Raw genomic sequence first — 23,588 nt, forward strand, 5'->3', positions numbered from 1 at the left:
TCTGAGGCTAAATAGATGTTCACAATGTTCTACACCCTGCATTTGTGATCTGATATTGGAGAAACCTGTGGTGCTGGAGTAAGAAGAATCTGCTCACACAGGTGTCCACCCCATGTTTCTAATTTAATACTGTAGATACAAGGAATGCTGATGTAAGAAGAGGCTTCTCACACAGCTCTCCACTATGTCTTTCTGATCTAATACTTAATCATAGAAAAAAGGGAACTAAGGTGAAAAGAGGCCACTCACACTGCTGTCCAACTTGTCTATCTGGTATAATACTGGAGATACCAAGGATGCTGAGATAAGGAGAAAATACTCATTGGTGTCCAGTCTAGCTTTCTGAACATCGTGCAGCTTCTGTCACCTGTTAATAACTTGGTAGTATATGCTATAGGTTATCTCCAGGTCACCACAAAGGAACTACATTCATGTTCACAAAAACCTACCTTATTAAAATTCAAGGACAGATTTCTGTCATTATAACAAAACAGGTATCACTTTAATGTACTATAGTGATTACCTCCCTAGACAAAACAAAGCTTAGTTTGCTAATTAAAAATTAGGAATTTATAATGACATTTTCTGTAGTTACATTTTTATACTCCCGGAGATCCTTTAATAATGCTATATTAATATTATACATACTTTCATAATCCAAAAGAGACCAAGGAAATATTTCTATTCTGTTTAGGAGAATTTTAATGAACTTATTCTTGTTTCTTGGTAATATTTAAGTGTGATGATTAAATGGTACACAGACTAAATACCTATAATTTATGCAAGCTCACTTTCTCTAATTGTCTCTCATGTTTCATAGCAGAGCTCCACAAACATGAAGAAATAATTCCAGTTGTGGAAATAAAAGGTAAATGCAAAAAAATGAATTTCAATTTCTTGTTTCCTACATTTTAAATTTTTTTTTTATATATTTACATTGTTTTTTAATGAAATCACATATCATAGCATGAATAACATTAACAACTAGATGGGCATTTCCTGAAGGAAATACATGGTGCTTGAAAAGCGCTGCCAGCTGCCAATGAACCTCAGGAGCATTCTGGCATGCAGGGCTCTGCCCCTGGGTATCCACTTTGGCCCCTTAGTAGCCACTTTGATGTGCGGGGCCCCTTGTTAGCAGCTTTGGCCCCTTGGTAGCCATTTTGGCATGCAGGAATCCTAGGTAGCCACTTTGGAGCACACAGCCTCTCGGTAGCCACTTTGGCCACATCCTCTTATATACAGACATCACTCCTATATACAGACAACACGCCTATATACAGACACAACTCCTACATACTGACATCCCTCTATATACAGACACCACTACCATATACAGACATCCCTCTATATACAGACACCACTCCTATATACAGACATCCCTCTATATACAGACACCACTCCTATATACAGACATACCCCTATATACAGACACCACTACAATATACAGACATCCTTCTATATACAGACACCACTCCTATATACAGACATCCCACTATATACAGACATCCCCTATATACAGACACCACTCCTATATACAGACATCTCTCCTATATACAGACATCCCTCTATATACAGACATCTCTCCCTTATACAGACATCTCTCCTATATACAGACATCCCCCTATATACAGACACCCCTCCTATATACAGACATCCCCCTATATACAGACACCACTTCTGTATGCAGACATCCCTCTATATACAGACACCACTCCTATATACAGACACCACTCGTATATGCAGGCACCTCTCCTATATACAGACACCACTCCTATATACAGACATCCCCCTATATACAGACATCTCTCCTATATACGGACATTCCTCTATATACAGACACCACTCCTATATACAGACATCCCTCTGTATACAGACACCACTCCTATATACAGACATCCCCTATATACAGACACCACTCCTATATACAGACATCCCTCTGTATACAGACACCACTCCTATATACAGACATCCCTCTATATACAGACACCACTCCTATATACAGACATTTCTCTATATACAGACACCACTCCTATATACAGACATCCCCCTATATACAGACACCACTCCTATATACAGACATCTCTCTATATACAGACACCACTCCTATATACAGACATCCCTCTGTATACAGACACCACTCCTATATACAGACATCCCTCTGTATACAGACACCACTACTATATGCAGACATCCCTCTATATACAGACACCACTCCTATATACAGACATCCCTCTATGTACAGACACCACTCCTATATACAGACATCCCTCTATATACAGACATCTCTCCTATATACATACATCCCTCTATATACAGACACCACTCCTATATACAGACATCCCTCTATATACAGACATCTCTCCTTTATACAGATATCCCTCTATGTACAGACACCACTCCTATATACAGACATCCCCCTATATACAGACACCACTCTTATATACAGACATCCCTCTATATACAGACACCACTCCTATATACAGACATCCCTCTAAATACAGACACCACTCTTATATACAGACATCCCTCTATATACAGACACCACTCTTATATACAGACATCCCTCTATATACAGACACCACTCCTATATACAGACATCCCTCTATATACAGACACCACTCCTATATACAGACATCCTCTATATACAGACACCACTCCTATATACAGACATCCCTCTATATACAGACACCACTCCTATATACAGACATCCCTGTATATACAGACATCTCTCCTATATAGAGACATCCCTCTATATACAGACACCACTCCTATATACAGACATCCCCCTATATACAGACACCACTCCTATATACAGACATCCCCTATATACAGACACCACTCCTATATACAGACATCCCTCTGTATACAGACACCACTCCTATATACAGACATCCCTCTATATACAGACACCACTCCTATATACAGACATTTCTCTATATACAGACACCACTCCTATATACAGACATCCCCCTATATACAGACACCACTCCTATATACAGACATCTCTCTATATACAGACACCACTCCTATATACAGACATCCCTCTGTATACAGACACCACTCCTATATACAGACATCCCTCTGTATACAGACACCACTACTATATGCAGACATCCCTCTATATACAGACACCACTCCTATATACAGACATCCCTCTATGTACAGACACCACTCCTATATACAGACATCCCTCTATATACAGACATCTCTCCTATATACATACATCCCTCTATATACAGACACCACTCCTATATACAGACATCCCTCTATATACAGACATCTCTCCTTTATACAGATATCCCTCTATGTACAGACACCACTCCTATATACAGACATCCCCCTATATACAGACACCACTCTTATATACAGACATCCCTCTATATACAGACACCACTCCTATATACAGACATCCCTCTAAATACAGACACCACTCTTATATACAGACATTCCCCTATATACAGACTCCTATATACAGGTCAGAGTTGTGGGTCGCTTACTTTTCACACACGGGGCCGGGGGGCACTTACTTTTCACACACGGGGCCGGGGGGCACTTACTTTTCACACACGGGGCCGGGGGGCACTTACTTTTCACACACGGGGCCGGGGGGGCACTTACTTTTCACACACGGGGCCGGGGGGCACTTACTTTTCACACACGGGGCCGGGGGGCACTTACTTTTCACACACGGGACGGGAGGGTGTCATAGTCACTTTATTCTGATGTTTGACTTTGATAAATGATCATGTCCTAAAATGGACACCGTACATTTGCATAGCTGCCATCTTTGGAAGGTCAAGTTCGGGGTAATGGAAAGTTCGCCATTATTTCCTATGGGAAATTTTTTTTTTAAAATGCGATTTAAATAAAATCTACATATCGGATCGACTATAAAAGTCATAGCACACCTGTCCCCACCGAGGCCTTCGAAACGCCGCCTGAACGGGGTCTCTGCGCCGAGCGGTTCGGGCCGCATTAATTGCAGAAAACGCGGAGAAGAAGAAGAATAATAAAATATAAGAAATCGGATTACAATATGTTGCTTGAACCTAGGAGGTTCAAGCACCATAATTAGTTTTAGATACTGTACTAAACTTTTCTATTCAGACACATTACTTAATATAGTCTATAAACACTTAGGCTATGTGCACACGTTGCGGATTCCATTGTGGATTTTTCTGCGCGGATTTACCGCTGATTTACTGCGGATTTAGTGCAGTTTTTGTGCTGATTTCACCTCGTTTTTACACCTGCGGATTCCTATAAAGGAATAGGTGTAAAATGCTGCGGAATCCGCACAAATAATTGACATGCTGCAGAAAATAAACTGCAGCGTTTCAGCTAAAAATTTTCCGCAGCATGTGCGCTGCGGATTTTGTTTTCCATAGGTTTACATGGTACTGTACACCACATGGAAAACTGCTGCGGATCCACAGGGCCAAATCCGCAACGTGTGCACATACACTTATAGTGGTTTTCCCACAACAAAGTGGGTTTTAAGTAATAGATCCTAGAATTAAAATAACTTGCACAATTGGCTGTGTTAAAAATAATTTTCCTTTGCTGAGATAACCTTATAAATGTGGCTGCTGTAGTAGTAGTGGTGCCAAAGCCAAAACCTTATGCAGTGGTTTTTGTAGTAAAATTTCCCAGGGAGAAACCGGTGGTACCCTGGGTGGCTATGGCCCCTTCGTAATTCCGAAGCTAAACACCATGTTATTAGTGGGCGACACAACCAGTTAGCAGTCAAGCGGTGAGATAGTGAAAAACGCAATGTAATGGCCTTGTCTGACCATACAGGAACATGGTGTTAGGTGTCGAGTTCCCCCCACTGCACAGGGGAAATCTCGAACCACCTCCGGTAGCCCTAACAGTATACTAGCACCAGGGTCTGGCTAGTAATGGCGGATGAACAGCAACTGCTTCGGGATATCCAGCAGCTGGAGGGCAGGTTGGCGGCTCTCGAGCGCACAAATTCATCTGTGGATGTTGCTGCAGAAGCTGTTCAGGCTGCTAGCATGGCTGCAGCAAGTTTGTCCACTGCCACCCCTGTTCCGACCTTATCTCGCCTCCCGCTGCCAGATAAATATTCTGGTGATAGCCAATCATGTAGGGATTTCGTGAGCCAGTGCGCATCGCAATAGCGCACCTCGAGCGCCTGGCTGCATGTTTTCCCATAGAGCGGGCAAAGGTGGGATTTATTATATCTTTCCTGCCGGACAGAGCGTTGGAGTGGGCTACACCGCTGTGGGAGCGTGGCGATCATATGGTGCAGAGTGCTCCGCTGTTCTTGAGCACTTTGAAACAGGTCTTTTTAGAAACCTCGCGTCACCCATGATACGGCGCTCAAACTGTTGGCATTGACTCAGGGATCGTCCATGGTCAACCATTTTGCCATCCACTTCCAGACTTTAGCATCTAAGTTGGAGTGGTCAGATAAAGCCCTCATCCCTGTATTTTGGAGGGGGCTGGCTGACCATGTGAAGGTCGCTTTGGCCACTAGGGAGATTCCAGCCACACTGCAGGAGCTAATAGCTGTATCAACTAGCATATACATTTGTTTTAACGAGTGAAGGTTAGAGCGAGCCCAGTGTAGGCAGAAGTTTTGGCTGGCTCCCAACTTTGCCAAACCTTTGGAATCTCTGGTTCAGGCGCCCGAGTCACGAGGCCATGGAGGTGTCACAAGCAGGATCTAAGTCCCGGACTGCTCGTGCACTCAAGGTCTGTCATGTCTGCCGGCAGTCAGGACATCTTGCCTCCAGATGTTCCTAGCGGTCGGGAAAACATAAGCGTCTAGTGGTTGTAGGAGGAGGTACACTAGACACAGCGACGTTTTCCTCCAAATTGTCCTTTAAGGAGACAATTACCATAGGCCCATCCACTCATATGGTAGAGCTTTGTGTGGATTCCGGGGCGGAGGGCAATTTTATGTCATCTGCCTTCGCCCAATGACACGCAATACCCTTCGTGATGCTCGCCAAGCCAGTGACCGTACGAGTGGTGAATGGGTCGACACTGCCCTCACAGAAAACACACCAGACCATCCCATTTACTCTTTCTATGTCGCCATCTCTTCAGGAGATTATTTCCTTACTCGTCATTCCTGAGGGAATTGATGAGGTCCTGTTAGGGATACCTAGGCTACGGTACCACTCCCCACATAAAGAGTGATCCACAGGCAGAATTTTGGGATGGAGTGAATCTTGTGAGGGTAGATGTCAGAGGGAAGTGCGTTCAGGTTGCTACTACTGAGGTACCCGCAGATATATCCTCTCTCCCCAAACACTATTGGCCCTATGCGGATGTGTTCTCCAAAAGGGCTGCGGAGACCCTTCCGCCTCACCGCCCCTATGACTGTCCTATTGACCTCTTGCCTGTGCTGAGCCTCCTCGGGGTCGAGTCTATCCACTATCTCTCCCAGAGACTGAGGCAATGTCTCAGTACATCCAGGAGAATCTGGCAGGAGGATTCATTAGGAAGTCAGTGTCACCTGCAGGGGCGGGGTTCTTCTTCATGCAGAAGAAGAATGGAGAACTACGTCCATGCATAGACTACAGGGGTCTTAACGCCATCACCGTTAAGAATAAGTATCCTTTGCCCTTGATATCTAAGCTCTTTGATAGGCTACGGGGAGCAAGGGTATTTACTAAACTAGATCTGCGGGGTGCTTACAACCTGGTTTGCATCCGTGAGGGGGACGAATGGAAGACGGCTTTTAACACCAGGGATGGGCACTATGAATACCTGGTGATGCCCTTCGGGCTCTGTAATGCCCCGATCGTTTTCCAAGACTTTATGAACGATATATTCCCTGATATGCTCATCACCTCCATCGTAGTCTATTTGGATGATATTCTCATCTACTCTCCAGATATTGACTCCCACCGGAGAGATGTTTGCAAAGTCTTCAACCTCTTACGGGCAAACTCCATCTATGCCAAGTTGGAGAAGTGTTTGTTTGAGCAGGAGTCCTTGCCTTTCCTTGGCTATATCATCTCCGCCCATGGTTTGGCTATGGATCCTGCCAAGCTACAGGCTGTGATGGACTGGCAAGAACCCCATTCTCCAAAGCGGTGCAGCGCTTTATGGGGTTCATTAACTATTATCGCCAGTTCATTCCTCACTTCTCAATTTTGGTAGCTCCCTTGGTAGCCCTCACGAAGAAAGGAGCAAATCCCAAGTTGTGGTTGGAGGAGGTCTCCAAGGCCTTCCTCTCTATTAAGTCTCATTTGCTAGCGCTCCCATCCTACATCGCCCTGATGTAGATAAGCCGTTTATAATGGAGGTGGATGCCTCATCTGTTGGTGCTGGAGCAGTCCTCTTCCAAAAGGATGCTCAAGGTTGGAAGCATCCTTGCTTCTTCTTCTCCAAGACCTTCACACCGGCGGAGTGGAATTATTCCATCGGGGACAGGGAGTTGCTAGCCATGAAGTTGGCTTTCTCAGAGTGGAGACACCTCCTGGAGGGGTCTCACTTTCCCTTCCAAGTCTATACAGACCACAAAAATTTGGTGTATATACAGACTGCCCAGCTGCTAAATTCTCACCAGGCTAGATGGTCCCTTTTCTTCTCCCGGTTCCATTTCACCCTCCATTTTCTCTCCGGGGAGAAGAACATTCGTGCTAATGCTCTCTCCCGCTCTGTAGTGTCATCAGAAGAGGAGGAGCCTCGGCTTATTGTCCCTTCTGAGAACCTGAGAACGGTGGCTCCGGTTTCGCTAGAGTCTGTGCCCCCGGGCAAGACTTTTGTACCATCTAATTTGCGACCGGAGGCTCTCTCTTGGGCTCACTCATCCATGCAGGAAAATGTTTTACTTTACAGTAAAAAAACAGCTGCGATCCCTTTCTTGCTGTCTGTATACTCTCTGCTGCTTCCTCTCCTGCCCAGGAGCTGTAGTATGATTAGACCATGTTCCTTCATGGTCAGACACAGCCATTATACAGTGAAAAAAGTGTACACTTTTTTTATTGCCACATCCAGAACGACCCAATATATAAAACTGTCAAACTAATTAACCACTTCAGAGTACACCGAAAACAAAGAGTGGAATAAAATGCAATCAAAAAGTAGCATGTAGATAAAAATATTATTGTTGAAAATGTCATCTTGTCCCGCAAAAAGCAAGCCACCATACAGCTCTGTCAGCGGAGAAATAAAAAGCTAAAAGTCTCAGAAAATAATGATGCAAAAAATTATTTTTTTAATAAAATAGTTTTTATTGAGTTAAAGCATCAAAACATAAAAAATGCTGTATTGCTGTTCTCATATTGATTGTATTGATAAAGTTGTCTTAGCGCTTTTACCCCAAAGTGAAAGACATAAGAAAACATCCTAAAAAAATCTCCCAAATTGCTGATTTTTGTTTATTCTGCTTCCCAAAAATCTGAAAAGAAAGTAAACCACAAATGTCATGTACCCAAAAATGATACCAATAAAACTCCCACTCATTCAGCAAAAAAATGCCCTCACATCTATCTGTCAGCATTAAAATTGAAAAATTATGGCGATGAAAAAACTTGTTTTTGCAAAAAAGCATCCTTTAGTGAGTGATAACACACAAACATTAAAAATGTAACTTTAGTATTGCTGTAATCACACCGACTCGAAGAATAAAGTCAGCTAATCACTTACACCAAACAAAAAGTGGTGTAAAAAGTAAATAAAACCAATTGTTCACCTGCTGTTGATTTGTTTATTCTGTCTCCCCAAGATCGCAGTAAGGCTCGGCAAACATTTATTCTGTGCTCTACGCTGAGCGCTTACATCAGTGTTTCTGTGTAAAGTTTTTGGCGCTTCCAATCATAGGCAGTGCACTCTCTGATGCCGGGAAGTGTACACCCTACTACAGATAATCAATGTGAGGGGAAGAAGATGCGCAAATGCTTGTGATAACATCTAAGTGGGCTGAATATTTATGTGTGTTTATGTGTGTAATGTAATACAGGGACTGTTAAGCAGGGTGTTTACATATGCAGACGCAACTGCTGGTAATTCCGGGGGCATTGGGACCTGACAGGTGCCCTTTAAAGCATGTAGTGCATTAAAGATGACCTTTCACCAAATTTTTCATGTTGAACTGGACATAGGATGTAATAGTAGCTGCAGTGCGGAATAAAATGTTTTTAGGGTTGTTTTTAACATTGTCTCTTGTTGCAGATATATTTGCAGTCAAAGAATTTGGTCACTAACGAGCAATGTGTCATATTACAAACCGATTTTCAGTTCTTCTTTCTTAGCAGTATCACCTCTGCTGTACTGCCTCTCCCAATACACTGCTTGTCTGGAGATGTTTCAGTGATTGAACTTATGTATGTTGTGCTCAGACAGCTTCTACTTGCTCTGCAGTGACATCTCAGCAGACTATTATTACATATCATGCGTGTTGTGAACTCTATTTTTAGGCTCCCTCTAGTGGTCACAAGTGGTACAGTGTAGTGTTGTCTTCTGCAGGTTGGCTGTATCAGCTGGTTCGTTATCCTTGGTTCGTTTCCTATTTAACTCACCTGGATACTCAGTTCCTTGCCTGCTATCAATGTATTCAGTGCTCTTCAGATTCCTTGTGATTACCTTGCTCCCAGCCTCTCCAAGACAAGCTAAGTTTTTTGTCCGTTCATTTTTTGATTATCAGCATTCATTATGTTTCTTGTCCAGCTTGCTAAGATGTGATCTCCTCGCTGGCTGGTTGCTCTAGGGGACTGAGTTTCTCCCCCCACACCGTTAGTTGGTGCGGGGGTTCTTGAAATCTCAGTGTGGATATTTTGTTAGGGTTTTTTACTGACCGCACAGACCCCTTACTATTTTCTGCTATCTAGTATTAGTGGGCCTCATTTGCTGAATCTGTTTTCACCCCTGTGTATGTGCCTTCCTCTTACCTCACCGTTATTATTTGTTGGGGGCTTCTATATCTTTGGGGATTATTTCTCTGGAGGCAAGAGAGGTCTTTCTTTCTCTCTAGGGGTAGTTAGTTCCTCAGGCTGGCTCGAGACGTCTAGGATTTTTTAGGCACGTTCACCGGCTACTTCTAGTGTGTTTGGATAGGTTCAGATTTGCGGTCAGTCCAGTTTGCCACCTCCCTAGAGCTTGTCCTATGTTTGTTACTTAGCTGGAGTAATTCGTGATCCTCAACCACTAAGGATCATAACACATGCGGGAGTATCCAACCTGTTCTGGACTTCTCCTGTGTGATAAATAATGACATGCTGCTCTCATCTCACCACAGAGCAAGGACAATTGCCTGAGCACAACAAACATTAGTGTGATATTGGCGCTTTGAAATTTCAGCAACAATATGAGGGAGGAGGAGCACAACAGAGGGGAACATGATATGGCAGGAAAAGAGCTGGTTGAAGGGTCTGTAATGTGACACAGTAAAACTCAGCTGTACTTGCTCTCCCCACTCTCCAATTCATTCAGAAGGTTAGACAAACTGCTATAATCTATTTTGGGTGTGTGTTCTTCCTTCCTTTTAGTGTTACGGTCTGCTTATATTCTTATTATTATACAGGGAGAAGAAATACACTCCCCCAGTGAAAACTATATGATAACACTCAAGTAACGGAAATTAACTCAATAGATATCAAATATTTGATTGCTAATATCTCTTCAACAAAGAAGCACAATAAGAAAAAAAAGCAACAACATTTTCTTCCACTCTGCAACTACTATTATATCTTGTGTCAAATTCAGCATGCAAAATTTGGTGAAAGGTCCTCTTTAAAGGAGTGCTCTAATTTTCTTTTCTTCAGAACTGCAGGATTCTAAAGCCTCCTGGCTTCATGTTTGCTAAGAGTAAAACTGAGAGTCCTCACATGCTGCAAGGTGGCCAGTAATCTAGCAAATGAGCTTATGATATATAATTAAAAATGCTTACATTTTTTATAACTGATTATGAATTAGATGCAAACTAAAAAGTAGTTTCTGTAAGCACTTTGCCATTTTATCCGTTTAAGAACATGAGACAATGCTAAGAATACTTTATTTGAAATATAAAATTAAAAATAATTACCATTGTATTTGCATATTTGTTATTTTATTGGGCTTTCTTGCATATATGATACAAAGTATATCTATTACCCAATATTTTTGCTAACTTTGAAAATATTCCCTAAAAGGCAACTTTTAATAGACTTTTCTATTTACCTAGAGCCCTTTGTTCCAGAAGAAAAACCACAGGAAATACAAATAAAAGGTACAAAATCCAAAACCAATGTCAAGACACTTCAAACAGAGGCCTTTAAATCATGCTAATAAAATACAAACATATATGAAATATGAATTGGTACACTAAACTTGTTTGGTTTTTAATTTGTACGTAATAAAATAAATTTATAAATGAATTTTTGATCACTGCATGAATCCGTTATCTTTATGCTAGTTTTCATTAAATTCATTGTATTTTGACTTAGCAACAAATGTAACCATATAAAATAATTATGGGCTAAAGTATTGCTTTGTGGCTATAATTATTACAGACAAGTGTCATCTATTCTTACCATTAAACCCCATTCCAAATATAGAATACATTTTAGACCTAGTTAAAAGGGTATTTCCATCTCCAAGATCAGATCCCAATACGTAGTAAATGCAGTAATAATAATATTTGCAAACACCTTCAATTAGAAATGTAGCATAGTTTTCCTGATTTGCTGTCTCTTTCCACATGTGCAGGCATTGCAGGACCTTAGATAGCCATGGCTGCGATGACTGATATAGTTACAGTTAATTAACTAGTTGCTAGTGGTTGTAACCATAGATACCTACGGTTCTGCAATGCCTGCACATGAGGAAAAAGACAGCAAATCAGAAACACTATATTATATTTCAAATTGGAGTTGTTTGCAAATATTATTATTATTACACCTACCAATTATTTGGATAGGATTTTGGATATGGGAATACCCCTTTAAGTGAAAATAATAATATTAAGTGCTATCATACTTAAATTTACAGTTATTTAAAAAAAATTAAGTCAAACTATTAGAAAATGTCTGATTTTATTTGCATGTTAAAATAGTTCATGTTATTGTAAAATTATATTCATGTATTTTACACAATTAAAATTTTAAGAATAGCAAAATCCTTTTTTTGCAAAATTTTATCTTAACTTTTTCTATGGGTCATAACTTTTTTTTATCCAACAAATAGTGTAATGGAAAAAAACAAAAAAAATCCAAATTATGTGAAATGATGAAAGAAAAAAACAATTCTGACTTTAAGCAGGCCCTCAGCTTTAATGGCAACCCATTGACACCCTGTAATCATGTTGCAGGAGGGCTGGTAGACAGTGTAATTTAAGTGGTTAAACAGCAGCTGCTGTCAAAGGCAGTTTCTGGCTATGTTACCCCAATTGGAACCTGCTATATGTGGAGCAGGCTCTATTCCTGAGCCCGCATCATACACCCACCTCCAGCATGGGATTTGGTAGTACTTTCTTTGCCAGGAATGAGTTTATTTGGATACATTTTGTCTCACTGTATATTTTATTAACCTTGATCCCTTCCCTTGTCCTACTTCAGAAGTTATATATATATATATATACATATATATATATATATATATATATATATATATATATATATATATATATACATATATATATATATATATATATATATATATATATATATATACACACAGTGGGAGAAATAGGTATATATATATATATATATATATATATATATATATATATATATATATATATATATATAGGTGATCTTGTAAGTTTGCCCACTGACAAAAACATGAACGGTTTATAATTTTAAGGGTAGGCTAATTTTAACATTGAGAGATAGAATATCAAAAATAAAATCAAGAAAATCACGTTGTATAAATTATATAAATTTATATAAGAAAATGGAAGTAATAAAGAATGACTGTCAATCGACATCGATCTGGGGCACCATGTAAAATCTCACCTCATGGGGTATCCTTGATCCTGAGGAAGGTGAGAGATTAGTCTAAAACTACACAGGGGGAACATGATAACGATCTCAAGGAAGCTGGGACCACAGTCACCATTGGTAACGCATTACACCGTAAAGGTTTAAAATCCTGCAGTGTCTGCAAGGTCCTCCTTCTCAAGAAGGCACATATGCATACCCATGTGAAGTTTGTCAATGAACACCTGGATGGTTCTGTGAGTGATTGGGAGAAGGTGCTATGGTCAGATGAGACAAAAATTGAGGTCTTTGATATTAACTCAACTTGCTTTGTTTGGATGAAGAGAAATGCTGCCTATGACCCAAAGAACACCATCCCCACTGTCAATCATGGAGGTGGAAACATTATGTTTTGGGGTGTTTCTTTGCTAAGGGGACAGGACTACTTCACTGCATCAATGGATGGGAGAATGGATGGAGCCATGTACTGTAAAATCCTGAGTGACAACCCCGTTCCTTCTGCCCGGACATTAAAAATGGGTTGTGGCTGGGTCTTCCAGAAAGACAGTGACCCAAAACATACAGCCAAGGCAACAAAGGAGTGGCTCAAAAAGAATCACATTAAGGTTATGGAGTGGCCTAGCCAATCTCCAGACCTTTATTCCACAGAAAACTTATAAAGGGAGTTGAAGCTTCGAGTTGCCAAGTGACAGCTTCAATATCTTAATGATTTAGAGATGATCTGCCATGATGAGTGGAAAAACATTCCTCCTGACATGTGCGCAAACCTCATCATCAACTACATAAAAAACGTCTGACTGCTGTGCTTGCTAACAAGGGTTTTGCCATCAAGTATTAAGTCTTGCTTGCCAGAGGGATCAAATTCTTATTTCTCACTGCAAAATGCAAATAAATTTATATAAATTATACAATATGATTTTCTGGATTTTATTTTTGATATTCTATGTCTAAATGTTAAAATTAACTTAACCTTAAAACTATAGATTGTTCATGTCTTTGTCAGTGGGCAAACTTACAAAATCAGCAAGGGATCAAATTCTTATTTGCCCCACTGTATGTAAACGTGTTGACTAGAGACGACCGGTGGATGGGTGGTCTGGGGGCTCTGCACCCGAAGATAAGTAAAGGAGTTGTGCTGTTCCAATTTTTGCTATTATATATATATATATATATATATATACATATATATATTTATTTATATATACACATACAAAACTCCTAGTGGTAAATTTATTGTGACTGGCATTCTATACTCCTTTCTTGAAATAAAAGTCTATTGGAAATAGTGTGTCAAATTTATCAAAACATGCATTAGATATTGTTGACTTGCATTTGTGACATCTTATTACAATGCCATATTCCTTGCAGTTACTTTTCGCCATGATTGCTGTAGAGCCTGAACACTTTTGCTAAGATTTTGAAAAATTTGGGAAAAATAATGCATTTTTGCTGCATTTGTAAGATAATAAACAAATCTATAACTCACTCACTTTCCCATTTCCATCATGGCTCTCTACTAATCCTGTCTGTGTTGATTAGCTTCAGCAGTGTCCTCACATTGACACTACATCTTTGATCCTCCCAAAACCTCCTATTCTCCTCCACACTTATTCGTTCCTCACACAACCACCTCAAAGATTTCTCCCGAATATCCCCATCCTCTGGAATTCCACACCTCAACACGTCTGATTATCCACCATCCTCGGATCCTTCAGACGGAACCTGAAAACCCATCTCTTCAGGAAAGCCTACAGTCTGCAATAACCATTCTGCCGCCCCACCAACCACCCGAGCTGCCGCCCCACCAACCACCCGAGCTGCCGCCACGTCACCAAACACCTGAGCTGCCGCATCACCACCACCAGAGCTGCCGCCTCACCACCACCAGAGCTGCCGCCTCACCACCACCAGTGCTGCAGCACCCCGACCTCCTGCCTCTTTCCCATTATCCCGAAGAATGTAAGTCCGCAAGGACAGGGTCCTCTCCCCTCTGTACCAGTCTGTCTTTGTAAATTTGTTTGCTGTTAACGATATCTATAACCCTGCATGTGACCCTTTATCTCATGTACAGCACCATGGAATTAATGGTGCTATATAAATAAATAACAATAATAACAATAATCTACGTTACTACTGTAGCCAATCACTGGGCTAAATGGCTCTGCTTATTTTCAACATAATGGTAGCTGACTAGACTGAGAATTTGCATGAATTAATAGACATTTTGGCAATGCTTCTCTTAAAATATCCATATCATGTGGAAGTAACACTTTAAATGTTAACTATGCTTCAGTAACTGAAAATGGAATAAGCCCAAAGCCAACCATTTGATTTCTTGTTAGAGTAACAGTCATACAAAAGCTTGCCAAATATATTAAACTGGTCACAGAAAGTTCTTTCTGCAACATATTATCTATGATGCAAAAGCTAATTAGTAGTGATGAGCGAGTGTGCTCGTTACTCGAGTTTCTCCGAGCATGATTGTGTGGTCTCTGAGTATTTTGGAGTGCTCGGAGATTTAGTTTATGTCAACACAGCTGCATGATTTGTGGCTGCCAGACAGCTTGAATACATGTGGGGATTGCCGACATATTCGGAGACCACCTGAGCATGCTCGGAGAAACTGAAGTAACGAGCATATTCGCTCATCACTACTAATTAGTCACATCTAAGGAAATCAAATGCATATATAGCTAGCAATTCTCACATACAGTCTATCTAAATATTTGTCTGCCTGTCTCTACAAAGAATAAAGCAGAACCATACAAAACTCAGGATATAGAGTGCAAGCCCTAGAATACAGATAATGTACCCTGTAACGGATATGACCACAGCATTCTGAGATTACAAGAAAAAAATAAAGTTGATTACCCCTTAACGACCATGGTTATTTGCATTCTTTCATTTCCATTTTTTGCTCCCTTTCTTCCCAGAGCCATAACTTTTTTAATTTCCGTCAATATGACCATGGGAGGGCTTGTTTTTTGTGGGATGAGTTTTACTTTTGAATGACACCATTGCTTTTAGCATATACTGGAAAACTGTAAAAAAAAAATCTGAGTGCGGTGAAATTGCAAAGAAAGTGCAATTCCACAATTGTTTTTTTTTTCCATGTTCACTAAATGCTAAAACTGACCTGTAATTAAGATTCCACAGGTCATTATGACTTTATAGATACCAAACATCTATAAGTTCTTTTTTAATTAAGTGATGAAAAAAGATGCAAAGTTTGTAAAAAAAAAAGGGGCCATTTTCCAAGATCCCTTGTCTGGTTGAGGGCTTTTTTTGTGCACTGAGATGTCTTTCAATAGTCTCCATTGAGACTGGAAGCTCTTGTGTTACACATAGCAGGGCTTCACCTGTAATTAGCGCCGACCACCAGGCTGTGCTCCTAGCAGTTTGGCATTGACAACCACAGGGGTCTCCTGCAGACCACGGGTTGACATGCCAACCCATTGGCGCCCTACAATCTTGTGTAAGGGATGCCGATGGATGGCGCTAAGACGCGCATCCAGTTTGAGCAAGTTAAATGCTGCTGTCAGAGATAGACAGCGGCATGTAGCTAGTTAGCAACTGGATGAGAGAACTCTAAACTCATTAATTTATGAGAAACAATTATGTAATGCTTATGCATAATATCTGCCAATCTGTGTCTCTGTTAATAAAAGGTAAAAATGAAATGATTCTGTTATAACTGGTTTTACTCCTGCTAGGGGATTGTAATGCAGTGATTCTGCCCACAGCTTATAATCTTATCTTGTGTTTCTGCACCAAACTTTTATGGCAACTAGTGTTGAGCGATACCTTCTGATATTCGAAAGTATCGGTATCGGATTGGATCGGCTGATACCGTCAAAATATCAGATCTCGTCGATACCCGATACCAATACAAGTCAATGGGACACAAATATCGGAAGGTATCCTGGATGGTTCCCAGGGTCTGAAGGAGAGGAAACTCTCCTTCAGGCCCGGGGATCCATATTCATGTAAAAAATAAAGAATAAAAATAAAAAATATGGATATACTCACCCGTCCGGCGGACCCTGGACCTTATTGGTGTAACCGGCAGCCTCCGTTCCTAAGAATGCAGAGTGAAGGACCTTTGATGACGTCGCGGCTTGTGATTGCTCGCGTGACCGCTCATGTGACCGCTCACGCGACCAATCACAAGCCACGACGTCATCGCAGGTCCTACACTCACTGCATTCTTAGGAACGGAGGCTGCCGGTTACACCGCTAAGGTCCAGGGTCCGCCGGACGGGTGAGTATATCCATATTTTTTATTTGTATTCTTTATTTTATAGACCCTGGGAACCATACACTGGGAACTTCCGATTCCGATTTCCGATATCACAAAAATATCGGAACTCGGTATCGGAATTTTGATACCGCAAATATCGGCCGATACCCGATACTTGCGGTATCGGAATGCTCAACACTAATGGCAACCCCTTGCTTCAAAATTTGTTGTAATTGCTGATAAACTCTAAGGAATTGACTATACATCAGAGATTTACACATAGTACTTGAATGGTTGCTGTTACTTCTCTACAGAGATACTTATCTGTGGGTTTGACGTAAAGTTTCATGATCAACTGTGCGTCCTGTCTAGTTTATCATTACATTTAAAAGTTAAACACTAATTAGAGAATATGAGGGAGTACCCCCAAAAATCAAGAATTACTTATTTTTTTTAATCAAGATAACATCTTGAAAACATCAATCGTTTTCAAATTATTGCCCATTAGATGATATGCACTTGTTTTTCACTGCTTGAAATATTTTTTATATTGCCACCAGCAATTTTTTCTCAACCCTGTCTGCATCCTGAAATACTTTCCCTTTAGGATTTTATTCATTATTGGAAACAAGAAGTAGCAATGGGCTAGGTCAGGTGAGAAACAGTAGTCATGCAGTTTTTTTGTCAAAAATGGGTTGATTTTCAATGCTGTGTGGGTAGACACATTGTCATGATGAAGCTGCCAGTCCCCCCATTGCTATAATTCAGGTTGTTTTTTCTCATTGCCTCACACTCGCCTCAGCACTTTCGGATAGCAATGTTGGTTTACTGTGGTGCCATGAGGAACAAATTTTACGTGAACGACTCCTTTGATATTGAAAAAGCAAACCATCATGGATTTCAAATTTGATTTCACTTGTCATGCTTTTTTTTGGTCAGGGCGATGAACCTATCTTCTACTGGCCGGACAGCTATTTTGTTTATCATAGGCGTAACACCAATATTTATCCCCTGTGATGACTTTTGGCAAAAATCAGGGTCACCCCTCTTTCTCACCCGACCTAGCCCCCTGCGACTTCTTCTTATTACCAGGAATAAAGAAAAAAACTAAAGAGAAAGCATTTTTAGGACATATAAGAGATTAAAAGAAATAGCTGGAGGCATGTAACAAGTTCAGAAGAATATTAAAAATGTTTCAAAAAGTGGAAAAACCTTTGGAATAAGTGCATATCATCTAATGGACAGTATCTTGAAGGGGATTAATGTTTTCAAGACGTTATCTTGAATAAAAAAATAAGTTACATAAGTACTTCTTGTTTTTCTTGTGTACCCTCTCATATGTATCATAAACCATCTTTAGAGTCTAAAGAATTTAAGAAATTATGAAATTCCATGAACATAACACTTCCAGAGAAGAAAGACCAGAGAAGAAAGACATCCTGAACGTATGAACGTATTGAGACCAGCTTAAAACACATAGTGGTTGAACACATAGATGTAATCTTACTCCATCTCAAAAATAACAATGTTAGCATATGCTGGTGCCATGTTGCTAAATGACAAACTCAAAATAATTGATTCTAGTCACCACACCCAATAAATATATTATAAGCATGACTTTTTCTCTTGAGAAAGATGTAAATATCAATTTTTGTCTCACTGCAATGAGGACTATTTCCTAGCATAGTTCCTATCAGTATGTCTTTTGAATGTAGGAAGAAACCAGAGTACCCAGAGTAAACTATCTATCTATCTATCTATCTATCTACCGCAGCCATACCGTTTTATTAGGAGACTCATACATTCACAGTCACTACTAATAAGACACAGCAGTACAAAGGTTTAGAAATGGATAGTTGGCAGAAGGAATCTGTGTCTTCAAACAGATGTGAGCATTTTTGTTTTTTTAATTTAGTCATCTCAGTTTTTCAGCAAGGAGCATGATGACTATTGTTTCTGACATGGCAATGTAAATGTCACAGTAAATTATTCCATACGGTTGTTTGATTTTAAGAATTGACAAACTTGCTTGTAGTGATTCACATATGGAAAAAAAAGTATCAAGCAAGAAAGGATGAAGTAAGAAAAAAGTTATTTTATGTGAATCGTTGTGTTGTAGAGAGATGGTTTAGTGTCAGGCTGTTAGGAGTCAAGTTCCCGCCGCTTCACAGGGGGAATCTCGAGCCATGTCTGCTGCGGTCTCCCATTCTGCTTTAGCTGCAGTGGAACCGGCTCAGCGGAGAAGTCGGTCCCAGCGTCTCGCTCAGCCTGATACTGTGCAAAGGGTTACTGCTGCCTTTCCAGGTTCTGCTTTTGTAGCCAGCACTGGTCAGCGGTGTGCAGGCTTTTCTGGGACTAAGTCCTGCTTTGCACACACTGAGCATGCCCACGGGAGGACCTCTCATTGGAGGTCTGGGGTCACACGCTGAGGCCCTGTAGCTGCTCCTATTGGACCACTTGGAAGGTCCTTGTCTGCTACAGCTATAAAAGGTTTGCATGGCCGCACGGCCATGCGCTAGTATCAAACCAAAGTCTATGAGCTCAGCGCCAGTGTGGTCATGTCTGGATGTGGTTAGGGATTGGCTGAAATAAGCTCCTAGAATACCGGCTCCTCCGGAGTTTTGCTCTGTTTGGTAGCTGTATACCTCTGTGAGGTTAACAGGACACAGCATCTTGTTTCTAGTGAATCTGAGGAGTTAACAGAGTTTTCTTATACCGCCATATAGCGCCACCATTTGCCAGCAGCAGGTTCCTCTCCTGCACGGTGGACCCCGGGTTGCGAACGCACCTATTAATACATATATATATATTGGTGCGTTCCGCCAACCCTAACACAGGCTTCCTGCACAAGCCAGAGACAAATACAGTACTCCAAGTTAAAGAATTTTCAATCTAGGATTGCCAAAAGCTGTGGTCAATCACACTTTTAAATGGATATTCCAGCAGGAACAAGTTAATACCTATCTAATATTAGACAAGCTGGACAATCACATTACTGGTTTAATGGTGTGGTGGTGATGCCTGCTGCTACAGTAACTCATGGCATAGTATAAGAGTCTGTTCACAGACATTTTTCTACTTTTAAAAAACTCTTGGTTTTCAGATTTGCACTTTAAACAGTTGCAGGCTTGCATGAGGATTAGCCAATTTTGGGTGGCTACTCATCATTGTGTTTGGGTGTAATTTGTGTAGAAACAACTTTAATAATTATGCTTTTCAGTTTTCTCATTATTTGTTCTTGGCTGATTTTTGCAAAACTGCAGTAAAATATTATACAAAACCGGAGTTTGTTCTTCAGCCATAACATTGACTGAGTTGTTAAGGGGCTTTTCCAACCACAACAATCAAATCTGATTGATAAAAGTCTGGAGAAACATCCCCAACTGTTATAGGGGTACATTGACATATGTATCACATATATTTTTGGGTCTCATAAAAACATTGGGTGGGGATTGCTATGTATCTGTATGGCAAAAGTGTAAACAGATACCATTTCTGACAGTAACAGGGTGCCAAAACCAAAGTCTTGCAAATCAATAAAGTAATGTTCACTGTAAGTTTTTCTCTCATGGTCTTTTACTCGCATTTTGCTGGAAAATCTATGCAAATTGTCTCTTCAGAGAGGAAGAGGACTAAAACTCTAGTGCCACCTATTGGAAGTAGCAATCCTAACAGTCAATGTCGACCCTTTAACGAACCTTGTCACATGACTTAGGATAATAGCCAAACCAGAATCTCAATTTGCAGACACTGTGTTTCGGGGTACTGCCCCTCGTCAGTGCAAAGTGGAGATCTGGTTTGGCTGATTGAGAGGCGTCTGACCGGGATCCAAGAAGTATCGTTTCTCCTTGAGGAGAGTGATATGATAAGCATGTCGAGGTGAGGAGACTTAAAGCCGTAAGTTCTAGTCCACTTCCTCTCTGAAGAGACAATTTGCATATTTCCCAGAGGAGCATTGCGGCTTTAAGTCTCCTCACCTCGACACCAGAAATATGAACCCCACTTGCCACCGCTACAGGGCAAGCGGAAAGAGACGAACAAAGCGCCAGAATTGGCGCATCTAATAGATTTGCCTTTTTCTGGGCAACTGCGGGCTGCTATTTTTAGGCTGGGGGGCCAATATCCATGGCCCCTTACCAGCCTGAGAATACCAGCCCCCAGCTGTCTGCTTTAGCTAGACTGGTTGTCAAAAATGGGGGGATGTTTTTTTTTTTTTATTTAAATAATTAAAAAATACGGCATGGGCACCCCTCTATTATTGATAACTAGCCTTGCTGAAGCTGACAGCTGAGGGTTGATGCCCCCAGCTGTGAGTTTTGTCTGGTTGGTTAACAAAAATACAGGGGCACCCATTCCGTTTTTTTTTTAAATTACACTGGTCAACAGCATTTTTGGTGCCAAAGATATTTCATCGAATTTAGGGTATTTTTGGGGTGCTGATTCTGAATATGTCATCAGTTTTGCCAGATTGGCTCAAGTTTTTGAGATTTTTGGTATCTTATTTATAGCACTTGTTGGTAAATGCGACGCATCATCTCATTAATTTCTTTGGATTAGTACTTGAACTGAGCAGTTCTCAATATAGTTTTGTGTTAATTAGTGTTCTAAAAGTTTGTTCATAGCTTGATTTTTGCACTAACTTTATATTGTTGTCTGTTTTCCAGTGAAAAGCATGAACTCATCAAGAAGAAGTTGTCGTAACGATCCAGACTCATTCTGTTACATTTGTGGTGAATACACACTGCCAAAACATAGAAGAAACATAACAGACTTCGTAAAAAAAGTGTATTTTGCCTATTTTGGGGTTATGCTTGGGGACCAAGACAAGTTTTGGGCACCACACATAGTGTGCAAAGCATGTATCGAATTATTACGAAAATGGAGCAAAGGACAAAGAAAAAGCTTCAAATTTGGTGTTCCAATGGTGTGGAGAGAGCCAAAAAATCATCATGACGACTGTTATTTATGGTAAACACAGGTACAGGCACATCTTCACAATGAGGGACAGGCCTTCTTGCAGATTCCATGTTACTCCCATTTTCGTTTCTTATGCTTATTGAATCCTTGCACTTGCATTGCACAGAAATAACAGTCATCATGATGATTTTTTGGCTCTCTCCACACCATTGGAACACCAAATTTGAAGCTTTTTCTTTGTCCTTTGCTCCATTTTCGTAATAATTCGATACATGCTTTGCACACTATGTGTGGTGCCCAAAACTTGTCTTGGTCCCCAAGCATAACCCCAAAATAGGCAAAATACACTTTTTTTACGAAGTCTGTTATGTTTCTTCTATGTTTTGGCAGTGTGTATTCACCACAAATGTAACAGAATGAGTCTGGATCGTTAAGACAACTTCTTCTTGATGAGTTCATGCTTTTCACTGGAAAACAGACAACAACATAAAGTTAGTGCAAAAATCAAGCTATGAACAAACTTTTAGAACACTAATTAACACAAAACTATATTGAGAACTGCTCAGTTCAAGTACTAATTCAAAGAAATTAATGAGATGATGCGTCGCATTTACCAACAAGTGCTATAAATAAGATACCAAAAATGTCAAAAACTTGAGCCAATCTGGCAAAACTGATAGTATATTCAGAATCAGCACCCCAAAAATACCCCAAATTCATTAAAATATTTTGGACACCAGAAAAAAAAAATTTTTTTGTTGACCTGTGTTATATATTTACCGTGCTGGAGCAGCTGATGAATACTCCCATCTGCCGCTCCTGCTCTCACTGTTATCAGGTGTCGGATAGTGTTGAGCGATACCTTCCGATATGCAAAGGTATCGGTATCGGATTGGATCGGCCGATATCCAAAAAATATCGGATATCACCGATACCCGATACCAATGCATATCAATGGGACACAAAATATCGGAATGGTTCCCAGGGTCTGAAGGAGAGGAAACTCTCCTTCAGGCCCTGGGATCCATATTCATGTAAAATAAAGAATAAAAATAAAAAATATTGATATACTCACCCCTCGGATGGCCCCTGGCTCTCACCGGTCCAAGCGTCTGCCTCCGTTCCTAAGAATGCAGAGTGAAGTACCTTCGATGACGTCCCGGCTTGTGATTGGTCGTGTGACCGCTCATGTGACCGCTCACATGACCAATCACAAGCCGCGATGTCATCGCAGGTCCTACACTCACTGCATTCTTAGGAACGGAGGCTGCCGGTTACATCGCTGAGGTCCAGGGTCCGCCGGAGGTGTGAGTATATCCATATTTTTTATTTTTATTCTTTATTTTTTACATGAATATGGATCCCAGGGCCTGAAGGAGAGTCTCCTCTCCTCCAGACCCTGGGAACCATACACTGGGAACTTCCGATTCCGATTTCCGATATCACAAAAATATCGGAACTCGGTATCGGAATTCCGATACAGCAAATATCGGCCGATACCCGATACTTGCGGTATCGGAATGCTCAAC

At 40.7% G+C, this 23,588-nt stretch overlaps 1 protein-coding gene across 1 annotated transcript in view; it reads left to right on the plus strand.

Annotated features, from left to right (window-relative positions):
• The window catches only part of LOC143807646 (uncharacterized), a 1,106,746-nt gene that overhangs the window by 689,539 nt on the left and 393,619 nt on the right, over positions 1–23,588 (plus strand). Inside the window, exons 49-50 of the mRNA XM_077289447.1 lie at positions 821–868; positions 11,147–11,191. Of these exons, the coding sequence (XP_077145562.1) occupies positions 821–868; positions 11,147–11,191 (93 nt within the window). The remainder of the gene's footprint in view (positions 1–820; positions 869–11,146; positions 11,192–23,588) is intronic.

This window comes from Ranitomeya variabilis, chromosome 2 (genome assembly GCF_051348905.1).
Source record: "Ranitomeya variabilis isolate aRanVar5 chromosome 2, aRanVar5.hap1, whole genome shotgun sequence".
Classification (NCBI taxonomy): Eukaryota; Metazoa; Chordata; class Amphibia; order Anura; family Dendrobatidae; genus Ranitomeya; species Ranitomeya variabilis.